This window comes from Suncus etruscus, chromosome 6, assembly GCF_024139225.1.
Source record: "Suncus etruscus isolate mSunEtr1 chromosome 6, mSunEtr1.pri.cur, whole genome shotgun sequence".
NCBI classification, from domain to species: Eukaryota; Metazoa; Chordata; class Mammalia; order Eulipotyphla; family Soricidae; genus Suncus; species Suncus etruscus.
The window spans coordinates 94178337-94201226 of NC_064853.1; the positions used below are offsets into that span (position 1 = coordinate 94178337).

A 22890-nucleotide genomic window follows, 5' to 3' on the forward strand; every position below is an offset into this window, starting at 1 on the left:
GTTCATTGTTGGGTTTTAAGTCATACAAAGTACACCATCCTTCACCAATGCATCTTTCCCATCACCTTCCTTCACCTATGTCTCCCATTTCCTTCCCACTCTCTACCCCCCACCCTTGCCTTGCTCTAAAGCAGGCAAATTGCTTCTCTCTCTCTCTTCCTCTTCCTCTCTCTCTCTTTCTTGCTCGCTCTCTTTCTCTCCTTTTTGACACTGGTTTGCACTATTGTTAATGGAAGGGTGCTTTGCCTGTTAGTTTCTCCCCTTGGAACTCAAATTTTTAACCACTCATTTAGACAGTGCTGCCAAACAGGATGCCTCTCCCCTGTCTTGGCCCAGCTTCCTCCATGCCTACACCACAGAGGTAACCTGCACCCACACCCCCACAAAGCAGAACACACTACCCCCTCTGCCCTCTCTGACCACAGACTTACACCAGGGATTGGCCATCTGTCATGAGTCATTCAAATCCAAGAGCCCTTGTGTGGCCTGCACTCCTTTAAGCGCAACAGTTTGGGGGCTCTTGGCGAGTGCCCAGAGAGGAATTCAGAAGAGGAAGATGGAAGGGGGGTGGCCGACTTGGGGGGAATTTCTCCTGGGTTTCACTGTCAGCTTTCTGCTTCAAGGTAAGAGGGGCAAGGCTGGGAAAACTGAGGGTTGCTGCTCTGGGCAAAATCCAGAAACTCATTCTCTATGAATGAGAGGGCATGTAAAACAGCTGGATTAAATGTTCCCTTCTCAGTGGTACCTGTTTGGGTTTCCTTTGGGGAAAGATGACAAATCCATATGTAGCCCCTCTCTCATTTGCCTGCATAAATCTCTACCTATTTATCTGTCTGTCTTTCTGTGTCATCTTCTTTCTCATTCCAAACTTTCATAATGCCCAATTTTTTTTTTTTTTTTTGGTTTTTGGTTTTTGGGCCACACCTGATGACACTCAGGGGCTACTCCTGGATATGGGCTCAGAAATCACTCCTGGCAGGCTCAGGGTATCATATGGGACACCGGGGATCAAACCCAGGTCCGTCTTGGGTCAGCCGTGCACAAGGCAACGCCCTAACGCTGCACTATCACTCTAGGCCTCCAATTTTCTTATTTATTCAAAGATAAAATATCTCTGTACCTGCTAACTTGGAGCCTGTAACACAATCCTTTTCCTATCTCCCTAAGGAGCTGGTAGCACAGCTGATGTAAAAGACCATTTTCTCCCAAATTACAAGAGGCACTTCAAGAACAAACACAAAGGGGAGAGAGAACAACTGTGGGAAAGAATTGCTGGAATGTTCACAGGTTGAGTGGGTGAGAAGAACAAAAGGGATTTTACATTTCATTATGTAGACAATAAATTCACATCAAATACAACATCCCTCAAGTCATTACTTATTTGTACATTTTTATTAATTTTTGTATGTTTTGGAGCCACACCAAACATTCTCAAAATCCACAGTCCAGTGGCTGGAAAGATAATACAGCTGTAGGGTATTTGCCCTGCACAAGGCCGATCCGGGACAGACCCCAGTTCAATTCCTGGTATCCCATATGGTCAGCCAATCCTGCCAGGAGCAATTTCTGAGCCCAGAGCCAGGAGTAACCAGAGAACCGCCGGATGTAACCCCCCCCCCAAAAAAAAAAAAAAAAACTACAGTCCAGTCATTGAAAATACCTGAGCACCTGAGTGGTGCTCAGGGCTTAATTTTGGCTCTGCACCCAAGGATCACTCCTGAGTGGAGGACTCAGGGGACTGACCATATGGGGTGCCTGAAATCAAACCCAGGTCAGCCACTTGCAAAAGCCCTACCCGCTATACCATTGCTACAGCCCCTCAAATTATTTTTTTAAACTTGTAACACTTCCAATCAAAATGAAAGCACATAATCTGCTTTCACCTCACTCCAACACTAAGCTTTTCCACTTTACCAGATCATTCATGAAGGCCCTCATATATTAGTATCTGATGCACCCATGTTTCCTTCTCCCCAAACTTTTTCTTTCAGAAAATCAGGATTTAGGGAGAAAAAATTAAACTGAAAATATTTCAGGGAAATTTTATTCAGTGAAGATTCTGGAGAAGAAACACAATAAAGCAAGAGAGAAATAAGGATGGTCAGATAAAGACCAAGACTTCAGGGTTTGGAGGATAGAATTCTGAACAAGGGCTCCTCAACATGACTGTTTGCATACAAATTTGAATAGCCATTATGTGAGAGCAAAGGCCAGGAAGAAGAGATTGAGCCCTTATTCTGCTCACCACATCACTTCCACCATTTGCCTACCTGGTCAGCCCTTCCTTGGCAGCCCTGAAAGAAAGGGGGTCTAGGCCAAGAAGGAGGGACTCATCAGCTTTGCCATGGTTTCCATTTTTCCCTTTAAAGATAGCCTCTTGGGACCCTAGACATGCCTCTCCTCTTAATTAGGAAGCACAAAAGCCCCATTCCTACCTCACAGGGTTTCTGCTCTCTACAGGAAAGACAAACAGTTCTACCATCAACTGTTCAGGCTTTGATGTGTCTGGGGTAGACCCTGCCAGCTTCCAAGTTGTCTTTAATCGAAAAGACTTCCCTCCAGTCACCAACTTCAGCATCCCCATTCGTGTTAACATCTCCTTTACCTTGTCTGCCATCCTGGATGTGGTGAGTGCTGACTCCTACATTCTTTCCCTTGGCTTCTAACAGAAAACAAGGACTTACCACAATATGGCACTGGTTCAGTGATGTGATGAGTTTCAAATAGATTTTATACACATTAGATGTTCTTCCAATGGGGTAGATAAAGTAGAATAACTGCTGTGATAACATTTGTCTTTATGTTTTGCCTTTATGTTAATATTCTACAAAAAAAATGTCATGCCAGTGGGGCCCCAAACAATTTTTATCCCTACATTCTCCATATAACCTGAACTTCTGAAATACCTTTCTTTGGAAACTTGTGATGAAAAACTTCATTGCCACATGGGACCACTTAAGAAATAGACTAGGATCTGATTTTATAGTACAAAAAAAAAGCCTAATTTTTTTTGAAAATTGTGCTTGGTTTTGGTTAGGATGAACAACTCCAGCAACTGACATCATTTCTATGGTTAAAAATGGTAAGTACTTTCAGTGTTCTTTTCTTTTTCCTCCCCTTGTTTGCTTACTTTGTTTGAAGAAAAAAAAATTACTTGAAATTGATAGTGCCCAAGGGAAGAGACAATTCTAACAAGAATTGGTTAGTACTAGTGACAACTGCTCTCTGGACTGCAAATCAAATCTAAAAGATAAAGAAGGAGGATTGAAGAGATAGTATATGAATTAAGGCACCTGCTTAGCTTCCTATCAACCCTGATTCAAATCCTTGGCACCACATATGGTTCCTAAGCACTGCCAGGTCACTACTTAACAGAGAGTCAAGAAGAGCTTCTGAGCACCATAGTGTGCAGTGCCCAAAACCAAAGATTAAGATGGAAAGTATAGAAGAGAGCAATATAATTGAAAGGCCAGAAGAAAGCTTCAGAACTCAAAGATATTCAGCATTATGTTGTAGCTATTTTTTTATGTGAAAAGTGAAAGGTCAACAGGATTTGATTAGCTAGGAAAGGGGACTATTATCACCAGGATGACAAGAGAAATCAGACTTTCAAAAGAAAGGATATCCAAAGAAACACCATGCACAGCAATATGATAGTATGATTCTGGGTAAATAAAACAAATGCCAGAGTATGTGCTACCTTTTCTTAGAGTAATGCACAAAAAAGCTACTGAGAATGAGGAGTCAGCGAGATATTTTAGTGAATAGAGATGTTACCTTGCACATGGCTGACTCAAGTTTGATCCCCAGCACCCTACATGGTCCCCCAACCCACCATAAGTGAGCCCTTTGTGCAGAGCCAGAAGTAAGCCTTAAATTCCAAAAGATGTGCTCCCACCCAAAAAAAAAAAGCAAAAAAAAAAAATAATAATAAAATAGAACTTACTGGTAATGGGACTGAGTTGAGATTATGAACTGAGTTGGAGTGATTTGCAAAGGGAGAAGACTGACTTTCACATTATACTGTACTGAAGTTTTATCATAGGTTCATATAACATTTATACTTATTTAAAAAAAAAAGATGTGCTCTATGCTTATAAAGGGGGACAGTTACTCATTCTGTTCAGCTCTGCCAAGTTTTCAGCCATAACAATTATTCTGTGCTCTCTGCTCTAGACCTGGAATAACCCCTACATCAGCTGGGACCCAGAAGAATGTGGTGGTATCAGTAAACTCTCTGTGACAACTGAGCATTTGTGGCTCCCTGACATCTTCATTGTGGAATCGTGGGTATCAGGATGGGGAAGGTTGAAGGGAAGACTCCCTCAAGGAGTGCCAGAGTAACTCAGGACAAACCCAATCCCATGAGGACACTCCCCTCCCCCCCCCCAGAGAGAAGGGTGAGGTGGCAGTGGGCCCACAATGAACAGGAGTGAGCCCTTCATTTTCCTAAGTCTTAGGGCCTAAGAGAACTAGAAACTGAGGAGGAAAGCAGAGCTTCTGCTTCCTGTCCCTCTGTCTCCTAGCACGGATGTGGATCAGACACCTGAAGGCCTTTCTGCCTATGTAGCTCATAACGGTCGCATTGTGTATCGCAAACCAGTGCGGGTGATCAGCATCTGTAAACTGGACATCTTCTACTTCCCCTTTGACCAGCAGAACTGCACCCTCACCTTCAGTTCCTTCCTCTACACAGGTGAGTGTCAGAGGGAATGAGGAGATGGAACAAATGGGATCAAGCATGGGGCAGCCAAAAGAGTACACATAGGGCCAGGAAAGAACTCAAGTGGTAGAAGACTTGATGTGAATTCACTTGATGTGAATCCTATAATTCAATCTTCAGGGGCCGGGAAGGTGGCGCTAGAGGTAAGGTGTCTGCCTTGCAAGCGCTAGTGTAGGATGGACCGCGGTTTGATCCCCCGGCGTCCCATATGGTATCCCCAAGCCAGAAGCGATTTCTGAGTGCATAGCCAGGAGTAACCCCTGAGCGTTAAACGGGTGTGGCCCAAAAACCAAAAAAAAAAAAAAAAAAACAATCTTCAGCACCTCCTGGCCCCATCATCTCCAGTACTAACAGGCCTGGCACCTATAAAAAGCAAACAAACAAGGGGCTGGAGAGATAGCATGAAGGTAAAGCATTTGCCTTGCATGCAGAAGGTCAGGGTTCGAATCCCAGCATCCCATATGGTCCCTTGAGCCTGCCAGGAGTGATTTCTGAGCATAGAGCCAGGAGTAACACCTGAGCGCTGCTGGGTATGACCCAAAAAAATAAAAAAGCAAACAAACAAACAACAACAAAAATACAGGGCTGGAGAGAGGAGTTAAGGGGCTTGTCTTGCATTCTGCAGAACCAATTTGAATATTTAACACTACTTATGGTCCCCCAGCACCTCCAAAGGTCACTCCTGAGCACAGAGTCAGAAATAACCCTGAGTATCACTGGGTGTAACCAAAAAAAAAAAAACACCGAAACAACAAAAAGGCATACAAAGCCAGGGACAATTTCTGAGTGCATAGCCAGGAGTAACCCCTGAGCGTCAAATGGGTGTGGCCAAAATACCCAAAAATTAATTTATTAATTAAAATAGTAATAATAGAAGAAGGGATGAGACTTCCTGGAAGAGTCCAGAATCAGAAAGAAAGAATTGTTCTAGGGAGATTTTCTGACTTTTTAAGTAATGTTTAAAATCACAATCCTGATTTTTAAGCAAATTTTAAAGCTTCCTATAACGTTTATAGCTATCTTCTTACATTTTTATTTTAGAACAAAGAGTTTCAACATTGCCATATAATGTACTCCAAACTATGAAAAACAGTTGTATTAAAATTTAGGAACACGGGATTAAAAGGGAAAGGAGAGAGGAAAGGAAAAATAATTTAGGAACACATGATATGTATTCACTCAAAGCATATACCATAAACAATAATATTCCACTGAAAATGACTGTACAGTTAACAAAAACAAATAATTTAAGACACGTAAATAATTTAAATAAATAATAAGGCAATACAATTAAGAATAAGAAATATGCATATAATAGATGAAATACTTATAATAATTTGTTTTGAGGTTAAATGCTTTGGGGGCTTTTATTCTTGTTGTTGATTTAGTTTTTGGTACTCAGGGCTTACTTCTGGCTCTGTGCTCAGGGATCACTCCTAATGTTGCTTGGGATATGAGGTGCTGGGAATCAAACCCAGGCCTAGCTATATGCAAGACATTCTGCCTGCTGTACTATCATTCCAGCCCTTTTCATTATTCAAATAGATGCTTCTCCTTGTTCTCAAAATAGAACAAATAAGTTATCAGATCGCTACACACACCCAACTTATTTTGCAAAAAGAAGAAAAAAAGACCTAGGTTGGGAAGGGAACGGGTGATATTGGTGGAGTGAAATTGATACTGGTGATGGGCTTGGTTCTAGAACATTGTATACCTGAAACTGCATAACTTTGTAAATGACAGTCCCTTAATGACAAAAAAGAATCTTTGACCTAAAATCTACAATGACGGTGTGAAATGTGGTCGCTAAAGCAACTTTCTAACTCATCCCTCTGAGCTCTGCTCAGTGTAGTTGTTGGGTGGATGAATGTTGAATGGATGGGTGTCTCCCCTCCAGTGGAAAATATGTTGCTGGGCATGGACAAGAAAGTGTGGGAGATAGCAGACACCTCAAAGGACATCATCCGCACACAAGGGGAGTGGGAGCTGCTGAGCATCAGCAAAGCCACCCCGAAGATGTCTTTGGGATCCAGTCTGTTTGACCAGATCATGTTCTATGTGAGCCCTGGGGAGTCTGGCACAACTGTGGGGGCCCCTCCACCCCACCCGACCCATCTCCATCCTAGTGCCTTGTGCTTCTCAACCCAAGACCAATCCCCCAGCACCCTGACCCTCCCAGTCTTCTCTCTTGAGGCCCATAAAGCAGCCCGGTTTTCTGCACCTTCCAACTCCCATTATTAAAGGTTTATTTCTGGTGGGTTTGAGAGAGTTTTATTAGTCATGTAAGTGCTGTTCTTCATCTCCAGCTCTGAAGGAGTTTCATGGGATGAGCTTCCTGAAACTTTGGTCTCAAATTCAACTGGTTCTCTGCCCTCTTTCCCCACCAGGTGGCCATCAGACGAAAACCTGGACTCTACATCCTCAACCTTTTGGTGCCCAGTGGCTTTCTGGTGGCTATCGATGCCCTCAGCTTCTACCTGCCAGCTGAGAATGAGAATCGGGCACCCTTCAAGATCACCCTTCTGTTGGGTTACAACGTCTTCCTGCTCATGATGAACAAATTACTCCCTTCCAGCGGCACCCCCCTCATCAGTAGGCACTCCCACACTCTTGAAAAGGAGAAACTAAAACAACCGAAGAAACAAGGTCAGGCAGGCAGGCAGGCAGGAGAATGAAGTGGGCAGCTGCCTTAGAACAGCCTCTGTGATGGAGCCAGAGAGATAGCATGGAGTTAGAGCGTTTGCCTTTCATGCAGAAGGATGGTGGTTCGAATCCCAGCATCCCTGCCAGGAGTGATTTCTGAGCATAGAGCCAGAAGTAACCCCTGAGCACTGCAGGGTGTGACCCAAAATGAAGAAACAAAACAAAACAAAAATTGGCTTTGTGCATGAGGCAGTGGGGAGCAGGGCTGGAAGTTCTTCCAAGTCTCTCCCCTCAGACCTGTTCTTCACCCTCCCACCAACCTCCCCCCAGGTGTCTACTTTACCCTGTGTCTGTCCCTGATGGTGGTCAGTCTGCTGGAGACCATCTTCATCTCCTGCCTGCATCACCTGGCCAACACCCAGCCCCCACCCATGCCTCCATGGCTTCTCTCTCTGCTCCTGTCCTGCACTGGCCTCAGGAAAGGCTGCCCCACTGTGCTCTGGAAGGAAAATGTGGGCCCTGGCCTCCCCAATACCCAGCTACCTGGTAAGGGAAATCGATTTTTTCTTTAAAAAAAAAAAGTGTTGCTTTTTTTTTTTTAATTTAAGCACTGTGGTTACAAAAATGTTCATAGTTGGGTTTCAGTCATCGAATGTATACCACCCTTCACCAGTATAACTTTCCATCCACCAATGTTCCCTATCTTCCTGCTCCCCCTTCCCTTGCCTGTCTTCAGGATAGGTATTCTATTTCTCTCCTTCACTATCATTGTCACAGTAGTTGTTAGTGTAGTTATTTCTCTAACTGTGCTCACCACTCTGTGATAAGTTTTATATCAAGGGCTGGTCCTTCCAGCCCTCGTCTCTATTGTCTCTGGATACTAGTCTTGCTCATCTGTGGGATTTAAGAGAAACAAAGACCACATGCTAATAATACTCAGAAATTGACTCTGTGGGGCCCGGAGAGATAGCACAGCGGCGTTTGCCTTGCAAGCAGCCGATCCAGGACCAAAGGTGGTTCGAATCCCGGTATCCCATATGGTCCCCCGTGCCTGTCAGGAGCTATTTCTGAGCAGACAGCCAGGAGTAACCCCTGAGCACCGCCGGGTGTGGCCCAAAAAAAAAATTGACTCTGCATTCATTCTCTTTGCACTGGGCATGACTTACCCAGACTCCCACTTCTCTACTCTCTCCTCTGTCACATGAGTCTCTGTCTTCTCTACAGGCCTGAAGGAACTGGGAGAGAGAAGAGCAAACGAACTCGGACCTGGAGAGGTGGAGCTCAATGAGAGATCCAAGTTGACAAGTGCCCAGCTTGTGGACCTTTGGGTGTGGTTTGGCAACGTAGTGGACACTGTCCTCTTCCGCCTCTATCTGCTCTTCTTGGCCACCTCCATCATCACAGTCCTTGTCCTCTGGAACACCTAGGGTCACAGTACCAGGGGCACCAGAACACACTAATGCTCAGATTTTCCATGCCAGTCTCCAGACCTCAGTTCCCATCTCCAGATACAACCCCCAAACTGTTCAGGATCCCTGCCCCAGCCTTAAACAGAATGCTCCAGACTCACTGAGTCCCAAGGCTGTATTTCCAGAATATAATTAACTCAGAATACACATATTTATGTTAGACATGTGATTTTTTTTTACTGAGAAAGGAATACTTCATAATGAATGACTATAAATATTTACCCCAACGTAACTCATGTTATTGATGTAGAGGAGAAGAATTAAAGTTCATTTTTGAAATTAGACTACCCTATTCACTCATTCTTTCACAAATACTGTGCAAGGCATTGCTCTGGCTACTGAGGAAACAGCAGGGACCCAGCCCAACAAGCAACTCTGTCGAAGGGTTTGCCTGCAGAGTAGAAACAAATATGGAGGAAGAAAAGGAGAGCATAGGGTGTTGCTGAGTCAAGAAGGAAGATGGGGGGAAGAGGGAAGGGACTGAGGGTTTAGGAGAGTTGCCAGGAACAACCTCTTGATAACTTCAACCTTGATGTTCTGATGGGTTTTCCTGAGATGCCCAGGTAAAGATGGAGAGCCAGGCTTGGAAGCTATACAACTTGCCAAAGATCATGAAATTCTTACAATTTTAGTTCTTTTTATTCATTTTTTAGGAATGGCTTTAGGTATGCATTTAATAGATATTTATTTCTTTTCTATTTTTTGTTTTGTTTTTGGATCACACCCAATGATGCTCAAGAGTTACTCCTAAAAAAAAAACAAAAAATAAAAAAAATAAATAAATAAAAGAAAAGGGGCCGGGTAGGTGGCGCTGGAGGTAAGGTGTCTGCCTTGCAAGCGCTAGCCAAGGAAGGACCGCGGTTCGATCCCCCGGCGTCCCATATGGTCCCCCCAAGCCAGGGGCGATTTCTGAGCACATAGCCAGGAGTAACCCCTGAGCGTCAAGCGGGTGTGGCCCAAAAAAAAAAAAAAAAAAAAGAGTTACTCCTAGTTTTGCACTCAGGAATCAGTCTTGGCAGTGCTCAGGAAACCGTATTGGATGCTGGGCATTGAACCCCTAGCACCTGTGTGCAAAGCAAGTGCACTACCCTCTGTATCATAGCCTTCATATTTTCTTTCTTTTATTATATATTTTAGGCCATATTCAGCACAATTGGGGGTTACTCCTGGCTCAGTGCCCAAGGGTCTCTCCTGCAGGTTCTGGGGACCCTGTGGTGTCAGGAATCAATCCTGAGCCTACTACATGAAAAGCGTGTACTCCAGTCTATTCAGCATTCTCTTCAGTTCCTAGCAAATGTTTCTTAAGCACATAAGTATATGCAAATGTCTCCAGGAAAACCCTGGAAGACTTGAGGATGAACCAAATACAAGCAGTTTTCTCAAAAAAACTTGAGGCCCAACTTGAAAAACAAATCTGTGTGTTAAATAATTTCAATTAAATATGTTCTTTAAATGTTGTTAGGTGACATTAAAGAGAAACACTAAATTTTAGGGGAGAGGGCTGGAGAGATAGCATGGAGGTAGGGTGTTTGCCTTGCAGGCAGAAGGACAAATCCCGGCATCCCATATGGTCCACACACACACACACCCCAGCCTGCCAGGAGTGGTTTCTGAGCATAGAGCCAGGAGTAACCCTGAGGGCTGCTGGGTGTGACCAAAAAAATTTAGGAGAGAAAGGATATTGCTAGTTGGAGAAATTATTCTTATTTCTATATATTAAGATCATTTGAGGGTGCTCGCATCAGCACCTCAAAAGGTGAAGGGTGATGTACATTCTATGATGAAAATTCCAGTATGAAATTTGTGTTTTTGTTTTAGGGGTTACTCCTGGATATGTGTTTAGAAATCACTCTTGGCAGTTTCAGGGACCATATGGGCCATTTGGTGGGCATTGATATTTGACTGCCTTTCTGTGCTTCTCTCATATATTTTTAAGTTACTCTGCTAGAATCTTGTTAAACAATTTTCTTTTTCTTTTCTTATGTACTGTATTACTTTGCCATTCATGGGGAAAGAAACATTTAAATGATCATTTTTAGAAGACTAAAAGTAAAATATTTAAAGTGGTAAAGTGAATAAAATGAAGAAACAATAATATAGATAAGTATGTTCTTAGTTATATTCTTTAAAAAGAATGATCATTAAAAATTAGAAAGTGTATTACATAAAAATAGTATCATTAAATTGGCCCAAAAACCAAAAAAAAAAAAAAAATAGTATCATTAAATTGGAACACTTAGTCAATGGATTCAATAGCAGGTAAAATAAGAAAAGATAAAAACACGTGATTGAAATTTACTAAAAAGATTTGGGTGTTTCATCCAAATAAATCGGATCACAAAGGAAAGGGGAGAGATTACAACAGAACCTCAAGAAATTCAAGACATCATGATGGCTAACTATGAACAACTGTACTCACTGTTAGAGAACTCAGAAGAAATTGACAGATTTCTGGAAAAATATCATCTTCTGAGACTTAATAAGGAGGATGTAGAAAGCATAAATAGTCCAATCACATCTAAGGAAATCAAAATAGTAATTAAGAAACTCCCCAAGCACAAAAGTCCAGGACCAAATGGTTTTACAGGTGAATTTTATCAAACATTCAGAGAATAATTACTATCTTTGATCCTCAGGCTCTTCCAAAACATCAAAAAGACAGAAATCCTCCCTAACTCCTTTTACGAGGCTAATATCACACTCATTCCAAAGCTGGCAAAGACACCACCAAGAAAGTGAAAAGTCCGGACGACCCGTCCCCCCAATTGCCCAGCGCAGAATAGTGAAAAAGGCACGTGCTCAGCAATTGCAAGCAAGTTCCGTTTATTCTGGCCGGTCAGAGGTTCGAAACGTGCTCAGAGCAGAGCAGAGATTGCGAACCCCGAGGTCTGAAATCAGGTGGTTTTTATACAGTTTTCAGGTAGGCTGTGTTATTTTTACAGCAGAAACAGGAATGGGCTTTGATGTAGGAGAATCCGGAGATAAGGATGATCCTCAAGACTTTTAGGGTAGGTGAGAGCAGGGACCCAGACTTCAAGTCTCCAAGATGTCTTCAAGACGATTTATGCGAGGCCTGTAAAACCATGGGAAGCCAGCAAATGGGTACATCAGTGCCTGTAGCTCAGTAGATAAGAGACAAGCAGGTAGTTAACATAACTCATGGATGACTCATGGTCTGTTAGGATACATTGAGGGGAGGGTGAGGGGGAACATTGCATTGCATGAGAAAGAGATAGACAACTCCCATCAGGAAAGTGTAAAGGGGGAAAAAGGAACAACCTTAGGGGAAAATATGTTTTTCACTTCTTTCAAAAGAAAACTACAGATCAATCTCACTAATGAACATGAATGCAAAAATCCTCAAAAAATCTTAGCAAACAGAATACAACAATACATCAAAAATATTATACACTATGACCAAGTGGGTTTCATCCCAGGGATACAAGGATGTTTTAACATAGTCAAATCAATCAACATCATACACCACATCAACAATAAGAAAGACAAAAACCGGGGCTGGAGAGATGGCATGAAGGTAGGGCGTTTGCCTTTCATGCAGAAGGTCATCGGTTCAAATCCCGGAGTCCCATAATGGTCCCCCGTGCCTGCCAGGAGCAATTTCTGAGCATGAAGCCAGGAATAACCCCTGAGCACTGCCAGGTGTGACCCAAAAACCACAAAAAAAAAAAAAAAAAAAAAGACAAAAACCACATAATCATATCAATTGATGCAGAGAAAGCATTTGACAAAATCCAACACCCATTCATGATAAAAACAAATTCCAGCAAATTAGGGCTGGAAGGAATGTTCCTCAAGATAGTCACAACTATCTATAAAGCCCACAGCCAACATTATCCTTAATGAAAACCTTCCCACCCCGAGGCACCAGGCCAATTTTTTTTAATTATTTCTTTTCTATTTTTTTCTTTTTTGTGTGTGTGGTTTTTTTTTTTGTTTGTTTGGTTTTTTTTTGGAGGGGTTTGAAAAATCCGGACGACCCGACCCCCCAGTTGCCCAGCACAGAATAGTGAAAAAGGCACGTGCTCAGCAAATTGCAGGCAAGTTTCAAGTTTAATCTGATCGATCAGAGGTTCGAAACATGCTCGGAGCAGAGCAGAGGTTGCGAACCCCAAGGTCTGAAATCAAGGGGTTTTTATACAGTTTTCAGGTGGGCTGTGTTATTTTTACAGAGGAAACAGGAATGGGCTTTGATATGGGGGAATCCGGAGGTTTTGGGGGTAGGTGTGAGTAGGGTCCAGACTTCAAGTCTCCAAGTGAGCGGGATCCAGACATTATGTCTCCAAGATGTCTTCAGGATAATTAATGCAAGGTCTGTAAAACCATGGGGAGCCAGCAAATGGATCAGCACCTGTAACTCAGTAGATAAAAGACAAGCAGGTAGTTAACACAGAGGGGAGGGTGAGGGGGGAACATTGCATTGCATGAGAAAGAGACAGACAACTCCCATCAGGAATGTGTAGGGGAAAATATGTTTTTCACTTCTTTCATTTCCCACTCCTTCTTGTTAATAATTCTAATCTTAGAATTAACACAGAAGTAACCGAAGTAACCACTGCTAGCCAAGAACATTGAAGGGATTTTGGGCAGACGGTTTCTCTTCTGTAACTACTTCCTGCTGAGGTGGGGCGGAGTTGGTTTCAGGGGTTAAGTTCAAGGTGCAGCAAGTGGTTACTCAGAGTTTTGTGGGTACTTCCTGATATTGCTGTCTTAGCACCATTAGCTTAACTTCCCCCACTTGAGTGCGGATAAAAGTTACAACTCTGTTTACGATACAGGGTCCTACTGCAACTACTAAGAGTACACTTAGCAGTGGACCAAGTAGAGGCAGGAGGTAGGGGAGGATTCCTCCCCATAGAGACCATAACGGTTGATCATAGAGTTCCTCCCTTCGCTTTGCTAATTCTTCCTGGTGTTTCTTTATTCTGTCTCGTACTATTCCGGATTTATTAACATAAAAGCAACATTCTTCTTGTAAAGCTACACACAATCCTCCTTTCTCGGCTAGGATTAAGTCCAGTCCCCTCCGATTTTGCAGGACCACCCGGGCGAGTGAGTCATGCTGGTCTTGTAGGTCCTGGATAGACTTGTAAACCTGCCGGATGTCTGAGGCCAGTCGATCAGATAACTTATTATACCGGTCCAATGAAACTCCTAACCCTGCAGCTCCCATTCCTAATCCTCCGACCACCCCTAACGCAGCCAGCAGGGGTAGTAATACTATAGCCCTACGAGTTCGGTGTCCTCCCAGGAGGTCTATGCTGGGAAGAGGGACTGGTTCAGTTCCTGGGAGAACATCAATGTTGGGTAGCAGGAAGGCAGGTGCACAAATGCCTGTGCTATTTCTGGGTAACACTGGATAAGCCAAATTTCCTCCACAGACCCAGACCTGTCCTGGGGGGAGGCATCCCAAGTCCAAAGAGACTTCGGAGATGTTAGAGCACCTTGTTGTTGGTACTTGCCCTAAATCTATGGTTAGTGAGTAATTTCTAACATAGCAAGTGGAGGAGTCAAATTCCTGAGGGATTACCTTAAAGGGCTTGGTATAGGTGCAGTTTGAAAAGCTACTTATATTTGGTTTAGGCACAGGTATTGCTAATGGCCAATCGTTACTCATTTTCATGCATAGCCAGCAGTCAGCCGCTAAGCCTGGGTTGGTTTGATTTAAGAGCTTGTGAGTGTACTTTAGAATGTCGTGTTTATTTGAATCCAGATCCTCATTTAGCACCCTAGCTTGAAGGGAGGGGTGCTTGGGCCAGTTTGGCATTAGGTTATAAACTTCCTTTTCGGCCCATTCTATGGCTTCCTTTTCTTTTTCTTGATCTGTGGGCCCTCCCCCATCTGATATATGTAAAGGGGCTTTTAGAGGCCAGCAGACCACATCTCCAATATTTGCTAGACAATGTGCTGCCCCGTATGGAGTTTTAAAAGTTTCAGGACCCCATTCACCTCCAGTGCTCCCCTTGTAGGTATCAGTTAGTTTCGCCACCAGGTAGAGTTGGCCATTTTTAACGCACTGCTGATAGGTTTTATAGCACCGTGAGTGTACCTGAGTTAGCTCTACACATCCTGGGGGGCAGGTTCCTTTCGTGTCCGGGGGAAGGGGTTGGGGTTTTTGCTTACATACCCACTGAGCCTTGATTTCACCTGTGGAAGCTGATGGCTTGAGCTGGAGATAGGCCGTTTTAGTGCCACAGTCGACTGCCTGTGTAGCTCGGTACTCAGGTTTGAACTGATGACCTCCGGGGCAGTCACAGGGGTTACCGTAGAGAGTCCTTAACAGCTTTTGGTGTTCCACTGGCCGATCAAACCCCCCTAAGACTGGGGGCATTAGAAGTAACCACAGGAGTTGAGGCAGGAGGAGCAGTTTGCTGGCGTTTAAGCCGGATTTTGAGTGGGTTTTCTGCTCGCTCCACTGCCCACTCATTCTGATTAAATTCTATTGGTGCTGGCTTTAAATGTGAGGCGTGTATCCACGCCGCAATACCGTCTACCTTAACTGCAGTAGGGGTCGTGAGGAGGACAACATACGGTCCCTTCCACCTGGGTTCTAGTGTTAGAGCACGATGTCGCCGCACGAGGACTGAGTCTCCTGGCTTGTAGTTGTGTGGTACTGTCAGGTCCCCGGGCTCGTATGCCTGCTGAAGATTTTTCCAGATGCACTTTTGCAGCGTGGTGACAGCAGCCAGTCGGGCAGTCAAGGGGGAAGAGGAAGCAAGAGAAGGTTCATAAGTATCAGTTATAACTTTTACTGGGGGAGGAGCCCCATATAGGATTTCAAAAGGGGTTAAACTACACTGGGAGGGGAGAGGGGTGTTTCGAGCCCGGAAAAGGGCTGAAGGGAGGAGGGAAATCCAGTCACTTACGCCAGTCTCTAGAGATAATTTAGTTAAAGTCTCCTTAATAGTTCTATTCATACGCTCTACCTGTCCTGAGCTGTGGGGATGATAGGCACAATGTAGCTTCCAATTGATTCCCAGAGCCCTGGCCAATCCCTGACTTACCTGGGCCACGAAAGCAGGTCCGTTATCGGACCCGATTACCTGGGGAAGTCCGAACCTGGGGAAAATATCATCTAGAATTTTCTTAGATACCATTTGCGCAGTTTCATTTTTACAGGGGTAGGCTTCTACCCAGCCGGAAAAAGTGTCCACAAAAACTAATAGGTATTTCAGTCCATATTTGGTGGGCTTGATCTCGGTGAAGTCAATCTCCCAGTGCTGTCCAGGTCGTGTTCCTCTTAATCGTTTTCCCATTTTGATTCTTCCAGGGTAGGCATTTACCAGCTGACATGGCTGGCACGACTTAACAACTTGTTCTGCAAGTCTTTTTATTTCCTCGGGGCGCGTGTCCCCCAGCCAGTCTCTTGCAATTTCTAACATTTTCCTGGGCCCTAGGTGGGTGAGGCGATGGAGTGTTTTTAGGTACTCTTGAATTCTTGAAGTTTTCTCTTGTCTAGGTACTTCCTTGAGTGGCAACAACCTTCTTGCCTCTGGGTCAGGCTCTTCTATTTCTTCCGGATCTAGTTCAGCAATTTTTGTAGTTTTCCACTCCGGCTTGAGTGGAGGTATAGGGATGTCTTCTCTGACCCATACTAATGCCTCCTCCTGAAGTGGCCTTGGTCCTGCGACGGGGCAGAGCAGTAGTCCCTCAGCTGCAGCCTTTGCCTCTGCATCTGCTTTTCGGTTCCCTGCTGCTACTGCTCCATTTCCTTTTTGATGTCCGGGGCAGTGAACGATGGCCAGTTCTTTGGGGAGTTGAAGGGCAGATAATAATTCCAGTATTTCCTTTTTATTTTTAATGTCCTTTCCCGCTGAAGTCAGCAGCCCTCGTCTTTGATAAATTATGCCATGGACGTGGGCGGTTCCAAAAGCATACCGACTATCTGTGTAGATGGTGGCTTTCTTCCCCTTTGCTAATTTTAAAGCTTTTGTTAATGCAATTAGTTCTGCCCGCTGAGCAGAAGTTCCATCTGGCAGCCGTTGGGCCCAAACCACTTTACGATTGCTTACTACTGCTGCTCCGGCTCTTCTTTCTCCTCCTTTTACAAAACTGCTCCCGTCTGTAAACCATATCACATCTGACTGCTTTAACAGCTGGTCCTGGAGATCTTTTCTGGTACTGCTTTCCTCAGCCAGTATGTCTTGGCATTTGTGCAGTACCGGCTCTGCTTCTTCTTCAGGCAGCAGAGTGGCCGGGTTTAAGGTGGCGGGTACTCCAATATGAATTCTGTCTTTGTCTAGCAGAATACTTTGATAGTGTGTAATTCTTGCGTTTGAGAGCCACCGGTCCGGAGGCTGGCGGATGATGCTTTCCAGTGCATGTGGGGCTACTATAGTTAGCTTTTGCCCAAGGGAGATTTTGTCAGCATCTTTTACCAAAAGGGCCGCGGCTGCAATTGCCCTAAGGCACTTGGGCCAGCCACTGGCTACTGTGTCCAATTTCTTTGATAAGTAGGCAACCGGTCTTTTCCACGGCCCGAGTGTTTGGGTTAAGACGCCTCTGGCCACCCCGCCTCTTTCTTCCAAAAATAAAGTGAATGGCTTACTCACATCAGGTAGAGCCAGCGCTGGGGCGGACAGCAGGGCCGTCTTGATTGCATCGAAGGCTTGTTGGCAATCAGGAGTCCATTCAAATGCTGCATCTCCCTTTGTGAGATGGTATAGAGGTGCTGCCAGGTTGGCAAAACCCGGAATCCATAAACGGCAAAACCCTGCTGTTCCCAGGAACTCACGCAGCTGTCGCCGTGTTGTTGGTGGCGGGATTTGGGCAACTACTTTTTTCCGAGCCTCCGTCAGCCATCGTTTGCCATCACGTAGGGTATATCCTAGGAACGTTACCTCCTGTCTGCATAATTGGGCCTTCTTGGCAGAGGCCCGGTATCCCAGCTGGGCTAGCTCTTGTAGCAAATCTAGAGTGGCTTGCCTGCAACTGCCCTCGGTTTCGGCAGCGATCAACAGGTCATCGACATACTCTAACAGAGTTACCTGTGGGTGTTGTTCTCGAAAAGCACGTAGGTCCTGATGCAAAGCTTCATCAAAAATGGTGGGGGAGTTTTTAAATCCTTGCGGGAGTCGTGTCCATGTCAGCTGGCCTGAGATGCCGGCCTCCGTGTCTGTCCACTCGAAAGCAAACAACGGCTGGCTAGCTGGGTGCAAGGGTAAGCAGAAGAAGGCATCTTTCAAATCCAACACAGTGTACCAAATTCTGTCTGGACTGAGGGTACTAAGCAGATTGTAGGGGTTGGGCACCGTAGGGTGAATGTCTTCCACCCGGGCATTAACTGCCCTCAAGTCCTGTACTGGTCTATAGTCCCCGGAGCTAGGTTTCTTGACAGGGAGGAGTGGAGTATTCCATTGGGACTGGCATTTTACCAGAATTCCTTGCTTATAGAGCTTTCTGATGTGGGGAGTTATTCCCTGCTTTGCTTCTTGACTCATGGGGTATTGCCTGATTCTTACAGGGGTTGCGGTTGCCTTTAATTCCACCACTACTGGTGCCTGTAGTTTCGCCAGCCCTAGTCCAGCAGTCTCGGCCCATGCTGCTGGTGCTATTTCTAACCACCAGTCCAGATCTGTTTTGGAGGTATGGATTTCTTCCTCAAATATTCTATACTCGTCTTCAGCTTTCATGGTTAGAATGGATGTTCCAATAGGTTGGACTTTTGGATTCCTAAAAATTACCTCAGGGCCTGTTTCCTCAAAAGTAATTTGTGCCCTTAATTTAGTTAATAGGTCTCGACCCATTAAAGGTGAAGGACAGTCTGGAATGACCAGGAAGGAGTGCTTTATTTCTCCTCTCCCCAGATCCATTGTACGACTAGTAGTCCAGGGTCTGTACTTGCTTCCATTTGCTCCCTGTACTAAAGTTAGTTTGTTTGCCAATGGCCCTAGTGGTTTCTTCAGGACTGAATATACTGCTCCTGAATCTAACTCAAAATCCACGGGAGTCCCCTCCACTTTAAACTTAGCCCTGAGCTCCGGGAGGGGATTGGAGCCCCGACCCCCTCATTCGGAGTCTATTGCTAGGGTTTTTGTTGAGCGAGGTTTCGGGGGTTGGGAGCACTCCCGTGCCCAGTGCCCTATCTGTCCACATCGAACACACTGGTCCTTCTCGAGCTTGCGCGGCTTCCGTCGTGATCCTAAATCACGACGCGGGCCTGAGCTCCATCCCGGGTTTTTACGTGGGCCCAGGTCCCTGTCTGCCCTTTCTGCACTGACTGCTACGGCCAGGACTCTTGCTATTTCCTTAGTTCTCCTGTAATCTCTCCGATCTTCCTTCCGCTCTCTCTCTAATCTTTCTTTCTCTTCCTCTTCCTTCTTACGCTTTTCTCTCTCTTCTTCCCACTCTCTACGTTCCTTTTCTAACCTTTCTTCTCTTTCTTCTTTTGTTTCTCTTTTCTCATATATCTTTTCTGCCTCTTTTAACACATCCTGCAAATTTTTGCCTTGTATGTTTTCTAGCCGCTGTAGCTTCCTTCTAATATCTGTTGCTGACTGTCCTACAAAAGCCATGATTACTGATGCCTGATGGACCTCAGAAGCAGGGTCAAATGGGGTATATCGCCTATATGCCTCCATTAGTCTTTCTAGGAAGACAGCTGGTGGCTCCTCTGGCCCTTGTATTATTTCTTTTACCTTGGCTAAATTTGTGGGCTTTCTAGCAGCTTCCCGGAGACCTCTCATGAGTGTCTGGCGATAAGTGGACAGATGTTCCCTACCTCCAGGAGCGTTGGGGTCCCAGTCAGGTCTGCGCAAAGGAAAGATGTCATCTATTTCATCAGGCCTGTCGGTGATCAGACCACCATTCCCAATCACATTTTTCCGTGCTGCGGCCAGGATTCTATTTTGTTCCTCAGTAGTAAAGAGGGTTTTTATCAGTTGTTGGCAATCATCCCAGGTTGGTTGATGAGTGTTCATTAGGGAGTCAAAAAGGTTGATTAATTTAGTAGGGTCCTCTGAAAAAGAAGGATGATTTAGCTTCCAATTGTACAAATCAGAGGAGGGAAAAGGCCAGTACTGTAAGGTAGGCATATTTCCACCATGCCCATCGGGCAAAGGAACGTTGGGGACCACTGGTCTTAGTGGCATTATAGATGCTGCAAGAGGGGCAGAGCTTTGTCCTCTTAGCTGGCTCCGGGTCCCTGCAGCTGGTCCTGTGCGTCCATCCCCTCCCTCTGAGTCAGGGGGGGAAGGTGGATAGTATGATACCTGTCCGTCTGTTGTTAAAACAGAAGGCAGGCAAGGGGCCCGGTCATGGCCCTTGGTTAATAGTAGTGGTGGTGGCTGGGGAGGGGCAGTGGGAGCTGACAGTGTGGATGGTTCCCCTCTCCCGAATGCAGGCGCTGCGGTGAGCCGCCGCGTCCCCTGATCTGCACTTCCTGCATTCCCGCAGATCGAGGCAGGAGCTGGGGTGGGCTGTCCCCCTCTTCCTAGTGCAGGTGCTGGGGTGACCCACCACGCCCCCTGACCTGCTCCCTGCTTCTCTGAACTTTCGCAAGTTGAGGGAGACGCAGAGAGGGCAGACGCAGAGAGGGCAGACGCTCTCTGCTCTGCAGACCCGGGAAACAGCCACGCCCCCTGACCTGCTCCCTGCTTCTCCGAACTTTCGCAAGTTGAGGGAGACGCAGGGAGGGCAGACGCAGAGAGGGCAGACGCTCTCTGCTCTGCAGACCCGGGAAACAGCCACGCCCCCTGACCTGCTCCCTGCTTCTCCGAACTTTCGCAAGTTGAGGGAGACGCAGGGGAGACAGGTGCCTCCCGTTGTGTGGATGCGGGCTGGGCGAATCTCCGTTCTGTGGGCCTGTAGGGGGGGGGCTCGAAAAGAAGAAGATCAGTTGTATCTGGATAAATGTTGGGGAACTGTGGTGGGCATAGAGGTGAGCCGGGAGGGGCTTGCTTCGTTATCTCCTCCGGGGCGCCTCCTTCTTGGGTTCTTACGGGAAGAATGCTATGGTTAGTAGGTGGGGGTAAGGAAGAGCGCTCAGGGTCAGGCGGCAAGGCGACCAGGCTGTCGGGAGCTGTTGGAAACAGAAAGGGGCGCATCCATTCCGGGGGGCTTTCACACAAATCTTCCCAAACAAGAATATAGGACTCCTGTTCTGGGTGTCCCTCGGGTTTGGCGCAGTAGATAACGCTTTTTACTTTCCGTACCGATGGCAAATGAAAAGAGCCTCCCTTAGGCCATTCTACACCAAAGGAGGGCCATTCGGAAGAGCAAAATGCCTGCCATTTTCTCTTCTTTATAACCCAAGATTGTTTTTTTGCCCTTTTGTTAACTTCTTTCCAGTGCTCTAGTGTAAGAGCAAGTGGTGTGGATGGTACTTGTCCCATTGCTGCCTGGTCTCACCAGCCTTATGCACAAACAGCTGTTACCAAGCCTCTCTTTCACACAACAATATATCAAGCCCTCTTTCCACACCTAACAGTGTAACAACCAACAAGGAATAAAAAAAAAACACAATACAGAGTCCGATTTGGAACACGAAAACAAGGGTAGGGTGTTCCGTAGAGAGAAAACAACAAACTGGGATGAGTGTACCAGAATATGAGGCTGGATTAGTCCAGTTACAAGTAAGAGGACAGAAAGAATTAGTCACAGAAGACATAGAAAAAGAATGTCCGACCACTTGAGGGAGTAGTGTATCGCTTAAACCAATGTGTGCCTAACCGGCGCTCAGTTTGTCTTGCTGGAGGGCAAGTCTATCTGGAGAGACTTGACTGAGACCCTTTATTCTTCACCAGGATTTATCTATCGGACCACGTCTTTTATGGAGAAGACAGGGTACCTGGCTCCGGGGGACTTTTGCGGTCGGACTCAGTAGCGTTAGTTTAGATACAGTTAGTGAGAGATCTTAAACAGAAAGTTTTTCGGCTCAACAGTCAAAAGACGAGCCCCAAGGGACTCACAATAGAGAAACACAATGACGATATCAGAATTGCCAGATATTCAACTCAAATCGCAAGCCAATATTTCAACAACAGTTTCAAATCCAATAATAGCGACAGAAAGCAAACCTACGACGCAGACAAACCTTTACACAGACAGACCTCCTTCCTGCAACCAGGGAACGTCTTCCCCGTTGCTTTAAATCGCCTCCTAGGCACCCTGGTGCGTGCGGCCAGGGATGTGACTTTGCGTTGGAGTTCGTCAACTCCTTTGCCACTCGGTATACGCCTCGAGTGGGAACCTCAGTCTGGGATTCCTTTGCCACTCGGTATATGCCTCGAGTGGGAACCTCAGTCTGGGATTCCAAAGTCACACACTTCCACGACTAAGCCCCTTAGTCGAATTACCAGGTCTGTTTGCAATAGCGCGTCCCACAGATAAACCCAGAGCAAAACACACGGGGAACTAGAGAGTGAGCTAAGGGGAGGAGGAGGGAGAAGGGATCCCAGGGAACTCACCAAGCAGACCTTGTTCACTCGTCCGGCTCGGGTGGGGTGTGTAAGGGTCTCCTGGTGGCTCGCCAAAAATGAAAAATCCGGACGACCCGACCCCCCAGTTGCCCAGCACAGAATAGTGAAAAAGGCACGTGCTCAGCAAATTGCAGGCAAGTTCCAAGTTTAATCTGATCGATCAGAGGTTCGAAACATGCTCGGAGCAGAGCAGAGGTTGCGAACCCCAAGGTCTGAAATCAAGGGGTTTTTATACAGTTTTCAGGTGGGCTGTGTTATTTTTACAGAGGAAACAGGAATGGGCTTTGATATGGGGGAATCCGGAGGTTTTGGGGGTAGGTGTGAGTAGGGTCCAGACTTCAAGTCTCCAAGTGAGCGGGATCCAGACATTAAGTCTCCAAGATGTCTTCAGGATAATTAATGCAAGGTCTGTAAAACCATGGGGAGCCAGCAAATGGATCAGCACCTGTAACTCAGTAGATAAAAGACAAGCAGGTAGTTAACACAGAGGAGAGGGTGAGGGGGGAACATTGCATTGCATGAGAAAGAGACAGACAACTCCCATCAGGAATGTGTAGGGGAAAATATGTTTTTCACTTCTTTCAGGTTCACACCCATTTGATGCTCAGGGGTTATTCCT

General features: G+C 45.7%; 2 protein-coding genes across 2 annotated transcripts in view; both read left to right on the forward strand.

The window, feature by feature from the left end:
• The window catches only part of DVL3 (dishevelled segment polarity protein 3), a 324867-nt gene that overhangs the window by 192551 nt on the left and 109426 nt on the right, over nucleotides 1-22890 (forward strand). The gene's annotated exons all lie outside the window — the stretch shown is intronic.
• Nucleotides 557-8793, forward strand: LOC126012070 (5-hydroxytryptamine receptor 3C-like). Its single transcript, XM_049775870.1, has 9 exons — nucleotides 557-623; nucleotides 2461-2627; nucleotides 3038-3082; nucleotides 4177-4286; nucleotides 4527-4696; nucleotides 6621-6781; nucleotides 7111-7315; nucleotides 7697-7912; nucleotides 8591-8793. The coding sequence occupies exons 1-9, from the start codon at nucleotides 557-559 to the stop codon at nucleotides 8791-8793; spliced, it is 1344 nt and encodes a 447-aa protein (XP_049631827.1).